Source organism: Lithobates pipiens, unplaced genomic scaffold (assembly GCF_037356315.1).
Source record: "Lithobates pipiens isolate NorthernLeopardFrog02 unplaced genomic scaffold, aLitPip1_a1.2 Scaffold_3, whole genome shotgun sequence".
Lineage (NCBI taxonomy): Eukaryota > Metazoa > Chordata > Amphibia > Anura > Ranidae > Lithobates > Lithobates pipiens.
This window is the reverse complement of record NW_027507790.1, coordinates 220,210,553-220,229,691: the sequence shown is the minus strand read 5'-3', so window position 1 is coordinate 220,229,691 and position 19,139 is coordinate 220,210,553. Positions and strand designations below refer to the sequence as shown.

The 19,139-nt window shown below is 43.4% G+C and overlaps 1 protein-coding gene across 2 annotated transcripts in view; it reads right to left on the bottom strand.

Annotated features, from left to right (window-relative positions):
- The window catches only part of C6 (complement C6), a 214,540-nt gene that overhangs the window by 69,913 nt on the left and 125,488 nt on the right, over nucleotides 1-19,139 (bottom strand). For both annotated transcript variants that reach the window (XM_077462806.1, XM_077462804.1), the window contains exons 9-12: nucleotides 17,170-17,292; nucleotides 13,105-13,271; nucleotides 7,675-7,900; nucleotides 6,024-6,195 (exon numbers count right to left, since the gene is read on the bottom strand). In XM_077462806.1, coding sequence (XP_077318932.1) covers nucleotides 6,024-6,195; nucleotides 7,675-7,900; nucleotides 13,105-13,271; nucleotides 17,170-17,292 — 688 coding nt within the window. The remainder of the gene's footprint in view (nucleotides 1-6,023; nucleotides 6,196-7,674; nucleotides 7,901-13,104; nucleotides 13,272-17,169; nucleotides 17,293-19,139) is intronic.

The window sequence follows — 19,139 nt, the reverse complement described above, 5'->3', positions numbered from 1 at the left end:
ATTACATACAAAAGGAAGTGTGTCATAACATAAGGGAAAAAGAACATAGGAAACAAGTGCATGACCACAAAAGGTCATTAGATGGCAGCATGTGAACTAAATATAAAAGTCCATGGAAAATGGTTAAGGAACAATCTATATAAATTCTATGCCCCGTTGGGGCAGCACACTCCCCGCCTGCCATGGTAAATGTCACTATAACCGTAGTTATGAAACTGCAAATAACAAACAAGCAGCACATAGCACCTCGACCTCTCTTGATTTGGGCAGCGTGGGAATATTCTATTTATCTTTCCAACTAAACAGTTATTACATTTGTCAAACTTCTTACCGTTCAAGAGAAATGTCTGATTGAATTTTCAGGAAGTCAGCTCTGTGATTCCAAAAATGCATCATCTTTTCTGGCAAGGAGGATCTCTTAAAACAGTGACTGCATCATATCCTCTTCTCTCGCTCTAAACTGTAATCAGCCTGCATTTCACATGAAGAATCCTTGGGATTGCAATGAATTTGAGAGGTACACTAGGCTTGTACATGTAAATGTGAACTCGCTCACTTCAACATAAATCACACCCATTATTCTGCAGCAATCAAGCATTCTACTCACTAACACACGGTATGATAGGTTACAGCCTTATATATAATATCATATAAATTAAATGCATTTAACCACCAGTAGGGACCACCAGTACCGAATGTCATGGACCACCAGTGCCACATGTCAGGGACCACCAGTGCCCCATGTCTGTCCCACCAGTGCCGCATGTCTGTCCCACCAGTGCCGCATGTCAGGTACCAACAGTGCCCCATGTCTGTCCCACCAGTGTCGCATGTCTGTCCCACCAGTGCCGCATGTCTGTTCCACAGAAGGGTGGTGACTGGCAGGAGCAGAGGAGGAGGGAGTAGAGAGGAGAAGGAGGACACCTCCTCCATGGGCATCACAGACCTCTGCCCACTACATGTCTGCTTCCTCCCTTTGCTCGCTTTCAGAGGACTACAAGGGGGAGTGTCAGACCGCTGGCTGAGGTTACAGGAGGACTAGCAGCCAACGGTCTTAAAAACAGGAAATCAGGCAATAACGGTTTTTCAGCAAGTTCAGCAGGCTATTGCAGAGGAACTACAGAGCTCAGAAGAACATGGGTGACATACTTGGTGAAGGTAGGAGATCAACAACAAGGACATGGAAAAAAAATTGCCCAGGGTTCTGCTTTAAAATTGTAAACAAAAGGTTCCAGAAAAGGCCTGGTCAGCAAGTGGTTATACATATTCAAGATTTTTTGTAATAAATTTGACTTATTCCAGCCTGAGGAAGGGCACTAATATGTCTAGCCAGGAACTGTAGCAGTTATAGAACTTGCTTGATTTTTTGTTTTGTTATGGCTATTTAAATAAATATTTAAAGTGCAGCAATCCTGGACTATTTCTTCTATATAAAACGTCTGTGGGAAAGCCTTATTGCATTGCATTAGGGAATTCTATTAAGGCTGTTCACTGCAGATTATATATATCATTTCAGACCCAGCCCATATTCTACCTTCAATTTAACACCTTAACGTCAATAAAAAAATGATTGCATGAATTACAACTGAAAAGGCACCCTCTTCTCTATTAACCACCTCAATACAGTGCAGTTACACCCCCTTCCTGACCAGACCAATTTTCAGCTTTCAGCGCTCTCACAGTTTGAATGACAATTACTCAGTCATCCAACACTGTATCCATATGAAACTTGCGTCCTTTTTTCCACACAAATAGAGCTTTCTTTTAGTGGTATTTAATCACTAGTGGGTTTTTTATTTTTTGTGCTATAAATAAAATAAAACTTAAATTTTGTGAAAAAAATGCATTTTTCTTGGTTTCTGTCATAAATTTTTGCTAATTAGTAATTTTTCTTCATAAATTTTGGCTAAAATTTATACTGCTACATATCTTTGGTAAAAATAACCCACATTAGTATATATTATTTGGTCTTTGTGAAAGTTATAGAGTCTACAAACTATGGTGCCAATCACTGAAAATTGATCACTTCTGATCAGGCCTTCAGTACATCAGGTGTATCTCATTTCTTGAGACACTAACAAGTCAGGAAAGTACAAATACCCCCCAAATGACCCCTTTTTACAAAGTAGACATCCCAAAGTATTAAGTAAGTAGCATGGTGAGTTTTTTTTAAGTTGTCAATTTTTCCCACAATTCTTTGCAAAATGAAGATTTTTTTATTTTTTTATTTTTTTTTACTAAATTGTCATATTATCAGGTTATTTCTCACACACAGCATATGCATACAACAAATTACACCCCAAAATACATTCTGCTACTCTTCCCGAGTACGGCGATACCACATGTGTGAGACTTTTACACAGCCTGGCCACATACAGAGCACCAACATTGATGTAGTACCTTCAGACGTTCTACGAGCAAAAATTACGCATCTCGTTTCTCAACCACCTATTACACTTTTGAAGGCCCTGGAGTACCAGGACAATGGAATTTCCCATAAAATGACCCCATTTTGGAAAGCAAACACCCCAACATATAATCTGTGAGGCATAATGAGTCTTTTGAACGGTTCATTTTTTTCCAGAAGTTTTTGGAATATGTGGAAAAAAATTAAAACGCATTTTTTTTTACACAAAATTGTCAATTTATAAGATATTTCTAACACATAGCATGTATATAGCAAAAATTACACCCCAAAATACATTCTGCTACTCCTCCCGAGTATGGCGATACCACATGTGTAGGACTTTTACACAGCCTGGCCACATAGAGAGGCCGAACATTGAAGTAGTACGTTCAGGCGTTCTTGGAGCATAAATTACACATCTCATTTCATTCCTACCCATCACACTTTTGAAGGTTCTGGACCACCAGGACAGTGAAATTACCCACAAAATGACCCCATTTTGGAAAGCAAACACCCCAACGTATATTCTATGAGACATGGGCTGCAAATAGGTACTCGGGTACTCTGATGGGCTGGAGATAGGTACTCGGGTACTCTGATGGCCTGGTGACAGGTACTCGGGTACTCTGATGGCCTGGTGACAGGTACTCGGGTACTCTGATGGCCTGGTGACAGGTACTCGGGTACTCTGATGGCCTGGTGACAGGTACTCGGGTACTCTGATGGCCTGGTGACAGGTACTCGGGTACTCTGATGGCCTGGTGACAGGTACTCGGGTACTCTGATGGCCTGGTGACAGGTACTCGGGCACTCTGATGGCCTGGTGACAGGTACTTGGGTACTCTGATGGCCTGGTGACAGGTACTCGGGTACTCTGATGGCCTGGTGACAGGTACTCAGGTACTCTGATGGCCTGGTGACAAGTACTCAGGTACTCTGATGGCCTGGTGACAGGTACTCTGATGGTTTGGTGACTGGTATTTGGATACTCTGAAGGGCAGTGACAGGTACTCATATGGACTTTGACAGGTACTCGGGTACTCAGATGAACTGTGACAGGTACTCGGGTACTCAGATGGACTGTGACAGGTACTCGGGTACACAGATGGACTGTGACAGGTACTCGGGTACCCTGATGGACTGTGACAGGTACTCTGGTACCCTGATGGACTGTGACAGGTACTCGGGTACCCTGAGAGGCCGAACATTGAAGTAGTACGTTCAGGCGTTCTAGGAGCATAAATTACACATCTCATTTCATTCCTACCCATCACACTTTTGAAGGTTCTGGACCACCAGGACAGTGAAATTACCCACAAAATGACCCCATTTTGGAAAGCAAACACCCCAACGTATATTCTATGAGACATGGGCTGCAAATAGGTACTCGGGTACTCTGATGGGCTGGAGATAGGTACTCGGGTACTCTGATGGCCTGGTGACAGGTACTCGGGTACTCTGATGGCCTGGTGACAGGTACTCGGGTACTCTGATGGCCTGGTGACAGGTACTCGGGTACTCTGATGGCCTGGTGACAGGTACTCGGGTACTCTGATGGCCTGGTGACAGGTACTCGGGTACTCTGATGGCCTGGTGACAGGTACTCGGGCACTCTGATGGCCTGGTGACAGGTACTTGGGTACTCTGATGGCCTGGTGACAGGTACTCGGGTACTCTGATGGCCTGGTGACAGGTACTCAGATGGTTTGGTGACTGGTATTTGGATACTCTGAAGGGCAGTGACAGGTACTCATATGGACTTTGACAGGTACTCGGGTACTCAGATGAACTGTGACAGGTACTCGGGTACTCAGATGGACTGTGACAGGTACTCGGGTACACAGATGGACTGTGACAGGTACTCGGGTACACAGATGGACTGTGACAGGTACTCTGGTACCCTGATGGACTGTGACAGGTACTCGGGTACCCTGATGGACTGTGACAGGTACTCGGTACTCTAATGGACTGTGACAGGTACTCGGTACTCTAATGGACTGTGACAGGTACTCGGGTACCCTGATGGACTGTGACAGGTACCCTGATGGACTGTGACAGGTACTCGGGTACCCTGATGGACTGTGACAGGTACTCGGTACTCTAATGGACTGTGACAGGTACTCGGTACTCTAATGGACTGTGACAGGTACTCAGGTACTCTGATGGCCTGGTGACAGGTAATCTGATGGTTTGGTGACTGGTATTTGGGTACTCTGAAGGACGGTGACAGGTACTCATATGGACTGTGACAGGTACTCGGGTACTCAGATGGACTGTGACAGGTACTCGGGTACTCAGATGGGCCGTGACAGGTACTCGGGTACCCTGATGGGCCGTGACAGGTACTCGGGTACCCTGATGGGCCGTGACAGGTACTCGGGTACCCTGATGGGCCGTGGCAGGTACTCGGGTACCCTGATGTGCCGTGGCAGGTACTCGGGTACCCTGATGTGCCGTGACAGGTACTCGGGTACCCTGATATGCCGTGACAGGTACTCGGGTACTCTGATCTGCCGTGACAGGTACTCGGGTACTCAGATGGGCCGGGACAGGTACTCGGGTACTCAGATGGGCCGGGACCGGTACTCGGGTACTCAGATGGGCCGGGGCAGGTACTCGGGTACTCAGATGGGCCGGGACAGGTACTCGGGTACTCAGATGGGCCGGGACAGGTACTCAGGTACTCAGATGGGCCGGGACAGGTACTCGGGTACTCAGATGGGCTGGGACAGGTACTTGGGTACTCTGATGGGCTGGGACAGGTACTCGGGTACTCTGATGGGCTGGGACAGGTACTCAAATACTCTGATGGACTGTGACAGGTACTCTGATGGACTGTGATTGACAGGTACTATGAGGGGTGGTGACAGGTCCTCTTTATTGGGGGGGGGCAATCAGTGTGATTGGTGTACACTGTATGCGGTAACGAGATGTTACCGCAATCTCCTCCTCACACACGATCGGTGTGTGAGGAGGAGAACCCGGTAACATCCCGTTACCGCGGTTTGTTTACATTTTAGTGATCGGCTGTGAAAGGATCACAGCCGATCACGTGGGTAAACAGCCGGCCAATGGCTGTTTACCAGCGTCGGTGACGAGCAGTGTTCCCGTGGGAATACGCCGCCACCGACGTGCACGCGCAGCGCGCTCGCGATCGCGCGCATGCGCCGTGCACGTTCGGGGTGTGACCATCTGTGATCGGCCGTGACTTCATCACGGCCGATCACGTGGTAAACAGCCATAATGAATGGCTGTTCACCCCCTTCGGTGGCGAGCGGTGTCTCCGTGACACGCCGCCACCGAAGAAACAGGGATGCGCGCGCACGATCGGACGCATTCCCTGTTTAAACGGGAGGACGTCATATGACGTCCACCCGCCACAATAGGTGCGCCGCCTGGCCGTCATTTGACGGCCGGCGGTCGGCAACCAGTTAAAGTATTGTGCTTTAAAAAAGCAAGAAGATAAGACTACTTGGAGGCCAGAAACCTAGACTGATATGCATAAATCTTTGTGTGTATTTTATGGAGGTTTAGTGCTTTCTGTAGTGATGGATGACAATTTTACAATGCAATGGAAAAATTGGATTTTAGTTCTGTAGTGCACTTATTGACTTACTGGTCTTCAAATAAAGAAATAGTGCATGGATCTTCTCCAGTCTGTGGGCCCTCACATGGTTTTCCTCCATTCCTGGGAACAGGATTGTTACATTGCCTGCTTCTTCTTCTAACTCGTGAAGCACCACATGCACTCCAAGATGACCAGCAGTTCCATGAACCATCAAGTGCAACTGTAAGAATTAAAAGATCACAATGAATCACTGATGGTCAATATCACAGGTTTAATGCATGAATACCACATCATGGGGCTGTAAACCTTTGTGTTTTTTCACCTTAATGCATCCTATTTCCACTCTGTACAAAACGAGCTGCACAGTGGAGGTAAGTACATACAGTGTCTTGCGAAAGTATTCACCCCCTTGGCATTTTCTGTGTTTTGGTGCCTCCCAACCTGGAATTAACCACTTGCTTACTGGGCACTTAAAGACCCTTCCTGCCCAGACCAATTTTCAGCTTTCGGTGCTCTCACATTTTGAATAACAATTACTCAGTCATGCAACACTGTACCGAAATGAATTTTTTGTCCTTTTTTTTCCCACAAATAGAGATTTCTTTTGGTGGTATTTGATCACCTCTGGGGTTTTTATTTTTTGCGCTATAAATGAAAAAAGACCGAAAATTTTGAAAAAAAAAACGCATATTTCTTTGTTTCTGTGACAAAATTATGCAAATTATTAATTTTTCTTCATAAATTTTGGCCACAATTTATACTGCTACATATCTTTGGTAAAAATAACCCAAATTATTGGATATTATTTGGTCTTTGTGAAAGTTAGAGAGTCTACAAGCTGTGGTGCGAATCATACAAAATTGATCACATCTGATGTACTGGTGGCTCATTTCTTGCGACCCGAACAAGTCAGGAAAGTACAAATACCCCCCAAATGACCCCTTTTTGGAAAGTAGACATTCCAAGGTATTTAGTAAGAGGCATAGTGAGGTTTTTGATGTTGTCATTTTTTTCCCACAATTCTTTGCAAAATTAAGACTTTTTATTTATAATAAATGCAGCCTCACCATTGCCATCAATGTAGAACCCTCACCATTGCCATCAATGCAGCAGCCTCACCATTGCCATCAGTACAGCCTGATTGATGCCCATCTGCAGCCTAGAGGGGGCAGAGAGAGGGGCAGGATGAGCACTGACAGATTACATTCAGTGAGAATCACCTATGATAGAACAGGAGATGGAAGTTCCTATTACAGTGGCCGCCAAGCAAACAGGAGATTCTCACTGTATGTAATCTGGCAGCGCTCGTCCCGCCCCTGTCCCCTCGGAGGCAGCTAAAATTTAAGTATTGGCATATAACAGGCACCTGTTATTTGCACCGATTTGTATTGTGAAAAAGTGAGTGTTATACACCAATAAATACAGTATATATTTGTCTAATTTTACTTCACCAGCTTAGACTATTGTGTTCTGATCCATCACATATAATTCAGATTAAAAAAAACATTGAACTAAAAGCTGTAATATAACAAAATAGGTAAAAAGCCGGGGGGGGGGGGGGGGAATACTTTTGCAAGGCACTGTATAGGAGCACGTTTTTCACAGCGCTGTCATTTCACATGTATAAATGATAAAATAGCCTTTCATCTGATTAGCTTCTATAGACCATAAATATTGCAGAGTATTTACCACCACCTACCTGAATTGTAATCCGGTGCCTTTTTCTCACAGCTCTCACCGTATGTACCAGGCTGACAAACACACAGACACTCTGTATCCACCAACACCGTTCTGGCATTATTAGGGCACGGGATACACTTGCATGGATCAAACCTTTCCAGATACTCATTAAAAGCCTTCAGCAGATTGCGACGTTTCGTCACTGCACAGGGGAATCCAGCAATTAAATCCACAATGGGCATCAGCTGTAAGAATCATTAAAATTTTGTGAATTACCAAATTTGTTAACAAATAGTAACATCTATACAAAGGAAACAAATGGAAACATTATTAAATACAATTATAGACATGTGCACTGCCAAAAAATGAATTCATTTTCGTTTCATTTGTTTTTTTTTTTGTTTTTTGGGTCATTTGTTATGATCACAATTCGTAAATTCATAAATTTGAAAATTCGTAAATTTGTAATTTTGTAAATTTGAAAACTCGGAAATTCGAAAATTCAAAAATAAGAAAGAAAATCCGAAAATTAAAAAGAATGAAATCTGAAAATGAAATGATAGGTGTTGGAATTTCCTTTCAAATTTGACTGTCAATGAACGTAACAAATATGAATTTATACAAAGTTATGAAGTATCCGAAAAAAAAAACGAATGCCACATCTAAACAAATGGAATGGAACAAATTATTAATAAATAATAATAATAAAACCTTTTTATTTTTATTATTATTGTTATTAATTATTATTAATGCATTATGTTCCATTTGATTAGAGACGGAATTCGTTATTTCGGATAATTCGTAACTTCAAATAAATTTGTAATTGTTACTTTCACTAACAGCTAAATTTGAAAGGAAATTCCAATACCTATAATTTAATAGTTAGTTATTTATTCAGATTTTTGGGTTTTCAGATTATTGAAATTACGAATTTACAAATTTTTGAATTTATGAATTTTGAAATGATGAATTTATGAATTTTTGAATATTCGAATTTACAAATATTTGGAAACATTTATTAAACGGGTTTTCGTTAATTTGGATGCTTCCGAATTAATTAATTTGTTGAAATTCGTTAAAAAAACGAATTCGGAACAGAACGAATTGCACATGTCTAGATTTGAATAAACTTGAAAGAAAACAGTAAAAGCACAATACTAATAGTCTTTGGCCTCATGCACAAGGATGCTTAGCAGCTGCTGTGTGCTGATCTGTAAGCTCCAAGGGAACCCAGGGAGCTGAATGTGCCGAAAACAGCTTCCTCTACAAGGGAATGTCTGAGCACGGCCATGTTTGGGTAAAGGCCGATGATTTATGCATGTGCTTTCGCAGACAGTGCTTCTCTCTGAATGCCCACTTTCACCTTCAGGGAGAAGTGCTATGTGCATACGTGTGGGTAAATACTGATAGTCTCTCTGCAGAGGTCTGACATGCCCTCTGCTCTGTAAGTACCATAACTCTCCAATCAGCAGGGAGTAAGAAATTTGCTGATTTCAATTCTATAGGTGTGAGGTGTTGTACCTCTGCTGATAGACTACTGCTTCTACACAGAGATAAAGTATCTTTTTCCATGCTGGCAGGGGGGCAGAATTCTTTAACCACTTGCCGACTGCTGCATGCCGATATACGTTGGCACAATGGCAGCGGTGGGAAAATGGGCATACCTGTATGTCCCCTTTAATTGGCGGGGCTAGCGTGCACCTGCCGTGTACAGCATGACCATGCCCGCGGAACCCTTGGACTTGAAGTCTCCCCGCGATGCTGTCACGGAGCCACAGAACAGGGAGATGCCTATGTAAACAAGGCATTTGTCCATTCTGCTTTGACATGACAGAGATCTACTACTCCCTGTCATCGGGAGCAGTGATCTCTGTCATGTGAGTTGTAGCCCATCCCCTCCACAGTTGGAATCACTCCCTAGGACACACTTAACCCCTTCATTGCCCAAAATAGTGTCAAAAGTGTGTCCACCATAATGTCGCAGTCGCAGATCGTCGCCATTACTAATATTAAAAATATAAAAATGGCATAAAACTATCCCCTATTTTATAGACGCTATAACTTTTGAGCAAACCAATCAATATACGCTTATTGTGATTTTTTTTTTTATACCAAAAATATGTAGAAGAATACATATCAGCCTAAACTGAGGAAAAAAATATTTTTTTTAATATATTTTTTGGGGATATTTATTACAGTAAAAAGTTAAAAAATATTGATTTTTTTTTTCAAAATTTACGCTCTTTTTTGGTTTATAGTGCAAAAAATAAAAACTGCAGAGGTGATCAAATACCACCAAAAGAAGAAAGCTCTATTTGTGGGAAAAAAAGGACGTCAATTTTGTTTGGGTGCAATGTCGCACGACCGCGCAATTGTCAGTTAAAGCGAAGCAGTGCCGAATCGCAAAAAGTGCTCTGGTCAGGAAGGGGGTAAAATCTTCCGGAGCTGAAGCGGTTAAAGAAGATGAACTGTTAGCCCTTGTACACACGGTCGGAGATTCCGACAGAATGTGTCCGATCGATATTCCGACTGTGTGTGGTCTACATAGGACTGTTTCCGTCGGAATATCCGACGGACCAAGTTTTCCAACTTGTTGGTAAAATTTTCTGACAAAATGCTTCGATCGGACATACTCCAATCATGTGTAGAGAATTCCGATCGGACAAAGTGCCACGCATGCTCAGATCAAATTCCTACACCAAAGCTATTGGCTACTAGCCTGAACGTAGTCCCGTCGTAACGAAATAACGTCATCATGTCGGATTTTCTGACAACTTTGTCCGACCGTGTGTATACAACAGTTTCGGACAAAATCCGTCGGACAAAATCCGACGGATAAAATCCGACGGATTTGATTGTCGCAATCTCCGACCGTGTGTACAAGGGCTAAGACTTGCACATCTTTTGTATTGATGCAACAGGGCATTACTTAACTATTTTTAATCTGCTCCGATGTGGTCACGTGATACAGCAGCTTTGATTCCCCTGTTGCTGAGCAGCTGCTGCAGGGGAGGGGAGGAATGGGCCATGGGAGCCTATGGGTGATCTCAGGGCTCCAAGAATTCACAGCCATTGTCGAGTGCCTTACACAGGGAGTTGGGGGATTGAGTGGAAAGACTGGATTAAAAAAAAAAAAGGTAAGTACACAGATTTTTTTTTTTACAGGACAAGCCAGATAGGCAGAAGGAGAGGGGAGGGAACCTTTCTTTATTAATAACTAGAGTTAGCCTTTACTACACTTTAAGGTTGCTATTTTTCATAGAAGGAACAAAATATAAATCTGCCTTAAATATTCATGATGCAAAACTCAATCCTCCATAAAAGAGATTACTCTCATGAGCAGTCATAGCTTCTAAATTGAACAGTCAAAGTTGTAATTTTATAAATAAGATGATATCACTAAAATAAAAAATAAAATGTATCTATATTGCTTAATAAGTGATTAAAAAAAATAATTATTTTTATAAGTAGATAAACTTGTAGGCAGGTGCAGTCTACTTTCTCCGCTGCAGGTTGCACTCTCCCGGGAGGGAAAATTGTGCCCAATTTGGGCATTTTCACTTAGGGGTGTACTCACTTTTGTTGCCAGCGGTTTAGACATTAAATGCTGTGTGTTGAGTTATTTTGAGTGGACAGCAAATTCACACTGTTATACAAGCTGTACACTCACTACTTTACATTGTAGCAAAGTGACATTTCTTCAGTTGTCACATGAAAAGATATCATAAAAGATTTACAAAAAATGTGAGGGATGTACTCACTTTTGTTAGATAATGCATATATACACACCCACTGACCACTTTATTAGGTACACCTGTTCAATTGCTTGGTAACACAAATTTCTAATCAGCCAATCACATGGCAGCAACTCAATGTATTTAGGCATCCAGACGCAGTGAAGACGACTTGCTTAAGTTCAAACCGCTCATACGGATGGGGAAGAAAGGGTATTTAAGTGACTTTGAACGTGTCATGGTTGTTGGTGATAGATGGGCTGGTCTGAGTATTTCAAAAACTGCTGATCTACTGGGATTTTCACGCACAACCATCTCTAAGGCCGCGTACACACGCGGGGACTGTTCGCCCAACTTTGTCCGCTGAACAGTGTTTCGGCGGACAGTCCGCTCGTGTGTGGGCTTTCAGCGGACAGTTTCAGCGGACAGTCTGCTGAACAAAGTTTTTCGGAAATTCCGAAAAACTGTCCGCTGAAACTCTGTTTCAGCGAACAGTCCCCTCGTGTGTAGGCTTGTTCGTCAAACTAAGTTCCGCGCATGCTCAGAAAGGATTTACACGCCGAAGTTTGCATTGCAGTGTATAGGACGTCGTATTTTTCGTCCCGTCGTACGTGCCGTTCACGTCATCGCGCACGGTTTCAGCGGACTGTTCGTTCGTCGTGTGTGGGCAAGTCCGTCCATGCTAATTTTGAGCGGACTGTCCGCTGAAACTGTTTGACGGACAAAGTTGAGCGAACAGTCCCCGCGTGTGTACGCGGCCTAAGGTTTACAGAGAATGGCCTGAAAAAGAGAAAATATCCAGTGAGCGGTAGTTGTGTGAATGAAAATGCCTTGTTGATGTCAGAGGTCAGAGGAGAATGAGCAGACTTGTGTGTAATGATAGAAAGGCAACAGTAACTCAAATAACCACTTGTTACAACCAAGGTATACAGAATACCATCTCTGAATGCAGAACACTTTGAACCTTGAAGCAGATTGGCTACAGCAGCAGAAGACCACACCCGGTACCAATCCTGTCAGCCAAGAAAATGGAAACTGAGGCTACAATTCGCAAAGGCTCACCAAAATTGGACAATAGACGATTGTAAAAATGTTGCCTGGTCTATTGAGTCTCGATTTCAGCTGTGACAGTCAGATGGCAGGGTTAGAATTTGGCATAAACAACATGAAAGCATGGATCCATCCTGCCTTGTATCAACGGTTCAGGCTGCTGGTGGTGTAATGTTGTGGGTGATATTTTCTTGGCAAACGTTGGGCCCCTTAGTTCCAATTGAGCATCATTTAAATGATCCTACCTGGGTATTGGTAGGACCTTTATGACCACAGTGTACCCATCTTCTGATGGCTCCTTCCAGCAGGATAATGCACCATGTCACACAGATCAAATCATCTCACCACTGGTTTCTTGAACATGACAATGAGGTCACTGTACTTCAATGGCCTCTATAGTCACCAGATCTCATCCAATAGAGCACTTTTAGGATGTGGTAGAACAGGAGATTTGCATCATTGATGAGCAGCTAACAAATCTACAGCAACTGTGTGATGCTATCATGTGAATATGGACCAAAATCTCTGAGGAATGTTCCAACACCAAAAATTTGTGGTGTGTAATACCTTGAAGCATGAATACTGCACAAACAACTATCAATATTTTTTCACTGTTAGGAAGTTTGAAAGCACATTGCTATAGTAGAAACCCTTCAGACTCTCACCTCAAAATCCACTACAATTGGGTTGTCGGCTACAGATGCTTTCCACTCTTCATAGCTTTGATTCTCAGGGTAGGAACCTTGTTTCTCATAACCCAGCTTAGCTGAAAATTTAGCTTTGCCGCCTTTGACAAAGGAGATAGATTTCTCGGATGACTGCAGGACTGATCCTAAAAATGGTAAATAGATTTGCAGATTAAATTAACAGGTTTATAATATTAGAAAAAATACATATATGTCCTCCGACCTGACTCAATCCACCATGAAGAATTGCTACCATACATGACAACTATCTGACTATCCACATCAAAAGAGGGACCTTAAATCCCTAAGAGAGATGACCTACAGAGAAAGCCCCCCACCCCCCTTCCCCTTGAACAGGCTTGAGAACAAACTCTGGGAAGGCAGCTATTGGAAGATGAATGGACTCATTTTGTAAGGCATATATTTTAATTCACTCTCAATTCCTGTGAAATCATTATCAGGAGAAAAACATATATAGCAAAGTCCCTGGCCTCCAGAAGCCTAATGGAAACCTCCAGAGTAGGGGAGAGCTGACATCCTTCTTTGTAGAATGGGTTACTAGGCATAGTGGGTGTAATGCAAGATAGAATGATTGGGCGCCAGTCACTTTTTGAATGCGAACAAAAGAGATTTATTGTCTGGCGGAGAGAGGGTTAGGGCCTGAACAGGCAGACTCAGAGACAAAATAGTCAGACAGCTATACAGCTTGAGGGCCTTTAAGCTGGTTGCAGCACTGTATTTGTAGAACTGTCTCCTATGGCAACTGAACTTGTAGGTTGACTTCAACACAGATCTGTACACATACCAGACTTGGTATCCCTGCTGTGTAGGACCTGGCCTCCATCTCACAGCCTCCCGCTTTAGCTTTTCTCACTGAGCTCCCAGTCTTCTCACCAGACCTTCAGATCCCAGCCGCCCGCTGGATCCCCTTAGCTCTTCTACAGCTAACCCGCTGTACACTCCAAGGATCACCCACACTAACCCACTAGGTCCCTGGCTTGGCTCTCAGCTAACCCAGTGAATCCTCTCTAGTGTCACCTACGCTCACCCGCTGGGTCCCTGACTTGAATGCTGAAGCTTTCCCAACTTGTTCACCGTCCCAGGCTAATGAAAAAGGTTGCTCTGGTACTTCTTTAGACTTCACATACCTAGCCTCTGATAACAGGAGTAGTTGTCCCTTACTGGTGACGGTGCCCCCTTTATATCTGACCTCTGGTTCTCACTTGCTGCTGGTAAAAGGAGTGGTTGTCCCATGTGGCAATTGCTTCTCCTTCACCTCTGGCAACACTCAGTTCACTGTCCAGCTGAACCTCTGCAACGATCCGGCTCCCCTTGGGCTGAGCCTCTGCACATGTGGCTATGCCTCAGGTTTAGGCCTAACCTTCAGCTGCTGCTTCACATAGAGACCACAGGACTCTAAGAACACTGATCACCTGACTCATTCCCCTTAAGTAGACTCTCCCAGCATGTTTAGCCACAAATATGATTGACTCAGAAATTATGTCTATTTGCAACTGAACTCACTGTGGTCTTGTCATTCTAATGCCAAAGGCAGCAGTGCCACCTATTGACAGAAGAGAGAAATGCATCAGATTCAAGATTAGGGCAAAAATGTGGATACAACTACCAATTAGCCAGGCTAATTACCGCCTAGCATAACTAAATTTGTTAGCAACCCTACCTAATACCAGGGTGCTACATCCTCCCTGTGCCAAGGAAAACTATGCCTCGGAGTTTGCAGAAAAAACAAAACAAAAATAATCTCAAGCCTGAAAGTGGATGTCCAGGCAAACACTGGGATAGGTGGGGTAACAGAGAAGGACAAGCAAAGTAACAATACGTGTGGCATACCACATGAAGTAGGTATACATAACATACAGTATGTGCATAGGCAAGTGGCAGTTCACACAAGGGCAGATAAATAGAAGACAGTATATACAGTTTTACGTGTGGTGTAACACCCAAACAAGTGAGGGAAAAATACAGTACAATAACAGTAGCCTTATATCCTAATTATCTATCTACTATATACACCTGTAAAGAACAGAAAGTTTAGCATTGTTATACAAGCTGCAGTCATTGTCTCTCCTTAGCCAAGGAAGACACGACAGGTGCTGAAACACCTAAAAGAGAAGAAAACCGAGAAACACATCCTATTCCTACAGCAATACAGTACAATATGTACATAAGTAGAGTTTGTTCACTCTCAGCCGAGATCAATAAAGTGGTGCAAAAATGAACACAGTAAAATAGCTCAATATACATTTTTCTACTTTAGCAATGACTACACCTAAACGTATGTACAGTTGAAAATGGGCCCCACCCCCTCAAGGGTGCCACCCCTTTTCCATAATAATACTGGAAAATAACTTTTATTAGCAATCTACATTGAAATATTAGCAAAGCTGCAATCAAGACTCACTCAGGTTTGCACTCTCAAGCCACCTAGTGGTCAGTATCAAAGAACAGTCCTTGTGTGAATTTAATTCAGTAATCCACGTTTCAAGGTGAGAACTTGCCCTTTTTGCCACATTATATCCTACCTAACTAATTAAACACCCCCAGTGTCCTTGGTGCCCCAAGTCCATCAATCTTCCCACTGGAAGTGCAGCAACACAGCAATAACTTTGCCCAGCAGTTTCCCTTCTTCATAGGGACAACTCCGGGGACAGGATGCATGGCTGTATACAAACAGCACTTTAGCCATGCCAACATGCAAGAGACCGTAATTCTTGAAGAACTTGCCCATCTTCATGGTCAATGGGGTTCCCATCTAATTTAAGGATATCTCTGTCTGTCCTTAGCACAGCCAGGGACTTAGAATAATTATTTTTTTAGATGGCACAGATAGATGGCCACCTTGTAAAAGATGTTCTGTCATCTTGCGATACCTGCTGAAGATGCCACCTAAAATTGCATGAGCTAGCTCCATGTCTGGTGGAGCTGCACAAAAAAAAAATTGCATTCAATATTCCAGATATATAATGAAATGCAATTAACACATTTAAAAGGCACACTCCGTGCTCCCGGAGTCTATGATCCATAAAAGGAGATCCCTTGACACTAGTAACAGCATGCACCACAATATCCAGACACCGGAAAATGGCCATCATACCACTGTTGTCTGCCTGGGCTGCAATAATGAATGACCTCATGCATATAGAGCCCAACAACAGGTGATTCCGATTGGACCCGCAACACTTAGTTGGGATGGGCCATTTTTAGATCCTTCCAGGTATTACAAAATTGCTTGATATCTTAACAAACATACTATTTGGTGTAAAGTGGTAGTTATACACCTAGCACAAACAGTGATCTTGGTTACGTCTTCAGCCCCTACACCCACAGCCGACGTGACCTATAGGCAAGGTGGGCGCCGGCTTAGAGTGCACATCAGTTGGGGGCACCGCGCTGGCTTGCCGATGGCGACGGATGACCATGCAGGAACTGCAAGCCGAGATGGAGGACTTCAGGCGTGGAGTGGAGAGGCAACTGGAGGATTTGCTGTACCTGGCGGGGCCCCTCTCCTGGTCCATCACCGACCTGCAGTGCGAGAACTGGGCGATGCAGGAGCAGATGGACAAACTGAACTGCCAGATGGAACTGTGGAAGTACTGAGCCGAGAGGCGGGACTGAATAGGAATGGACAGACCAGGTACTCCAATCCGGCAAGGCAGCTCAGGCCAGTTCAATGAGGGGGCAACGCACATCAAAGGAGGGTATAGATAGTGCCAGACTATTTTTTTCTATACCGTAAAGAAAGTATATTTCAGAGGTATAGAAGTATAGAAGCTTTTTTTTTTTTTGTGGTGGTGGTGGGGGGGCGCAAGTAGCTGGTCTTGCCTAGGGCGCAAAACAGTCTAGCACCAACCCTGACTACACCCCTCACGTTTCTGTCTCCCCTTTTCAGATTCCTTTCTTTTATGATTCAGACACTGTCCTGTGATATTTGCCTGCAATCCTTTTTTGAATAAAAAGAAAAACCTAAATCAACTGGTTCATATGAAAAATAGACCTAAAATATTTTTCTAAGACTTCATTTACCTCCATAGCGCACTGACATCTTGTTTGTAGTGCAGCTCTCCCTCACCGTCTTTCTTTTCCAAAACAAGATCCGTCTAGTTATTTCAGTTCGCAAACACTCCTTTGATTCTTCATCTGTCATACCTAGAAGAAAAATGGAAACAAATAATATATTGCACAAACCTTGCTCTTGAGTTTAATCTACAAGCACCAAATATGAAAAAAAATTGAAATATATAAATAGAAAATGTCATGCACTGACAAATATTATAAATAAGTAAATCCAACAATAAATATATATGTGTACATGAACATGAACCTATCACATTTATATCCACGTAAAACAACTTAGTGCCTATGTGAACATAAGAATACAAAGTTGTGATTGTAAACTGGACTGTAGCTGATAACTGCTGCAAAATGTATTTCTTAGTTGCTGCTGTATTATCCTTCTGCAGTGTGGGCAGGGTTAAACTGAATATTTATTATGGCAGACATGCAGCAGCCATCATTAAAGAGACCACTTTGCAATGCTCATCTATAGAGTGTCTCTGGTGCAGGGGGCAGCCATCTTGGATGAGTCTGTATCAATCCTGGAGGATGGTGATTGGCTGATGCAACAAAGCAAGGAGAAGTGTGTTATGAGTGCTCATCACACAGGTCCTTGCCTCAGAGACCAGGAATCTTCTCCATGGGAGTGTGTGAAGTGGATGCCTAGTGAGATCAGATGCCTGGTGAGACTTGTACCATTTGTAAGGAAGGAAAAGAGGGTCTCGGCAAAATTAAAAGAGAGACATCACAGCCACTCCTATCCATGTCTGAGGACTTGGACTAAGTCAGAGCCCATATCTGTACAACCAGAAGAGTGTGTCCTGGGTTTGGTAGGGGACCAACATTGCACAAGTTAATCTGTTGTCTGCTGACACCTGCTATGTTTTCTTCCAGGGCCCCAACTTTGCCAGCCAATGATTTTTTTTTGTCATTTGCTGGGCAGTGGGATAAAATGGGGATATAGCAAGTTAGGGCTGTCTTTATATAGTGTTGCTAAGTAAAAGCAATTCAGTTCTGTTAATAACAGGTAGTCAGAATACTGTAGGTGTTTACCATAGTTGTCAGAGTATTGTTGTTGTCTTGATCATGATGGATCCAGTCACTGCTGCCAATTGGTGTGAAGAATAACAGGCTAGGGCTATGTGTAGTTTGGGGCCTCACTGGTGTCACCTGGACAGACAAACAGATCCAGCAAGTGGTCTCGGCCTTGGGACCTGACCGGAAAAAAGATTGTGGTGGATATGAAAGTTGATTAGGCAGCCTGTTGCACTTTTTTTTTAGAATGGGGAGAGGAATCCCAATGAGCTTTCAAGGGGATAGCTTAAAGCTACAGGGGGATCTTAAAGTTTAGCTTTCCCCACCAAGTTTGCCAAACAGACAACCAAAATGTTCCAACTCCTTAGTGTCAGAATTAGGAGTATCAGCTACTGCTCTAACCCCATCTTTAGGGTTCCCCCCACCTTATTTTTCACAATATGGAAAGGTTAGTAAATCTATTCTGTAAAAGTTCTTGGTAAGTCACTCACTCTGAGAACTCCTGCTTCTGACATTTTTAGAAACTTCAAAATAGACAAGCCAGGCTGTACAGGGTCAAGAGGGCACCGGGAGAGACAGCGGCAGGAGAAGACGGCTTGGGGGGGGGGCGGGGCTCAAAGCTATTTTACAATAAAGGACTTGTCAAAAACTGGCACTTGTTTTCTTTTTACATTACAGTGCTTTTTTGGGGTGAATGGGTAGGGGTACCCAATACCCATTCACATAGGGGGATGGGATCTGGGGGCCCCCTTCTCAAATTGACCCTGGCAACCACCGGCCAGGGTTGTTGGGAAGAGGCCTTTGTCCTCATCAATATGGGAACAAGGTGCTTTGGGGGGGACCCCAAAGCACCCTCCCTATGTTGAGGGCATGCGGCCTGGTACGGCTCGGGGGGTGCTTGCTTC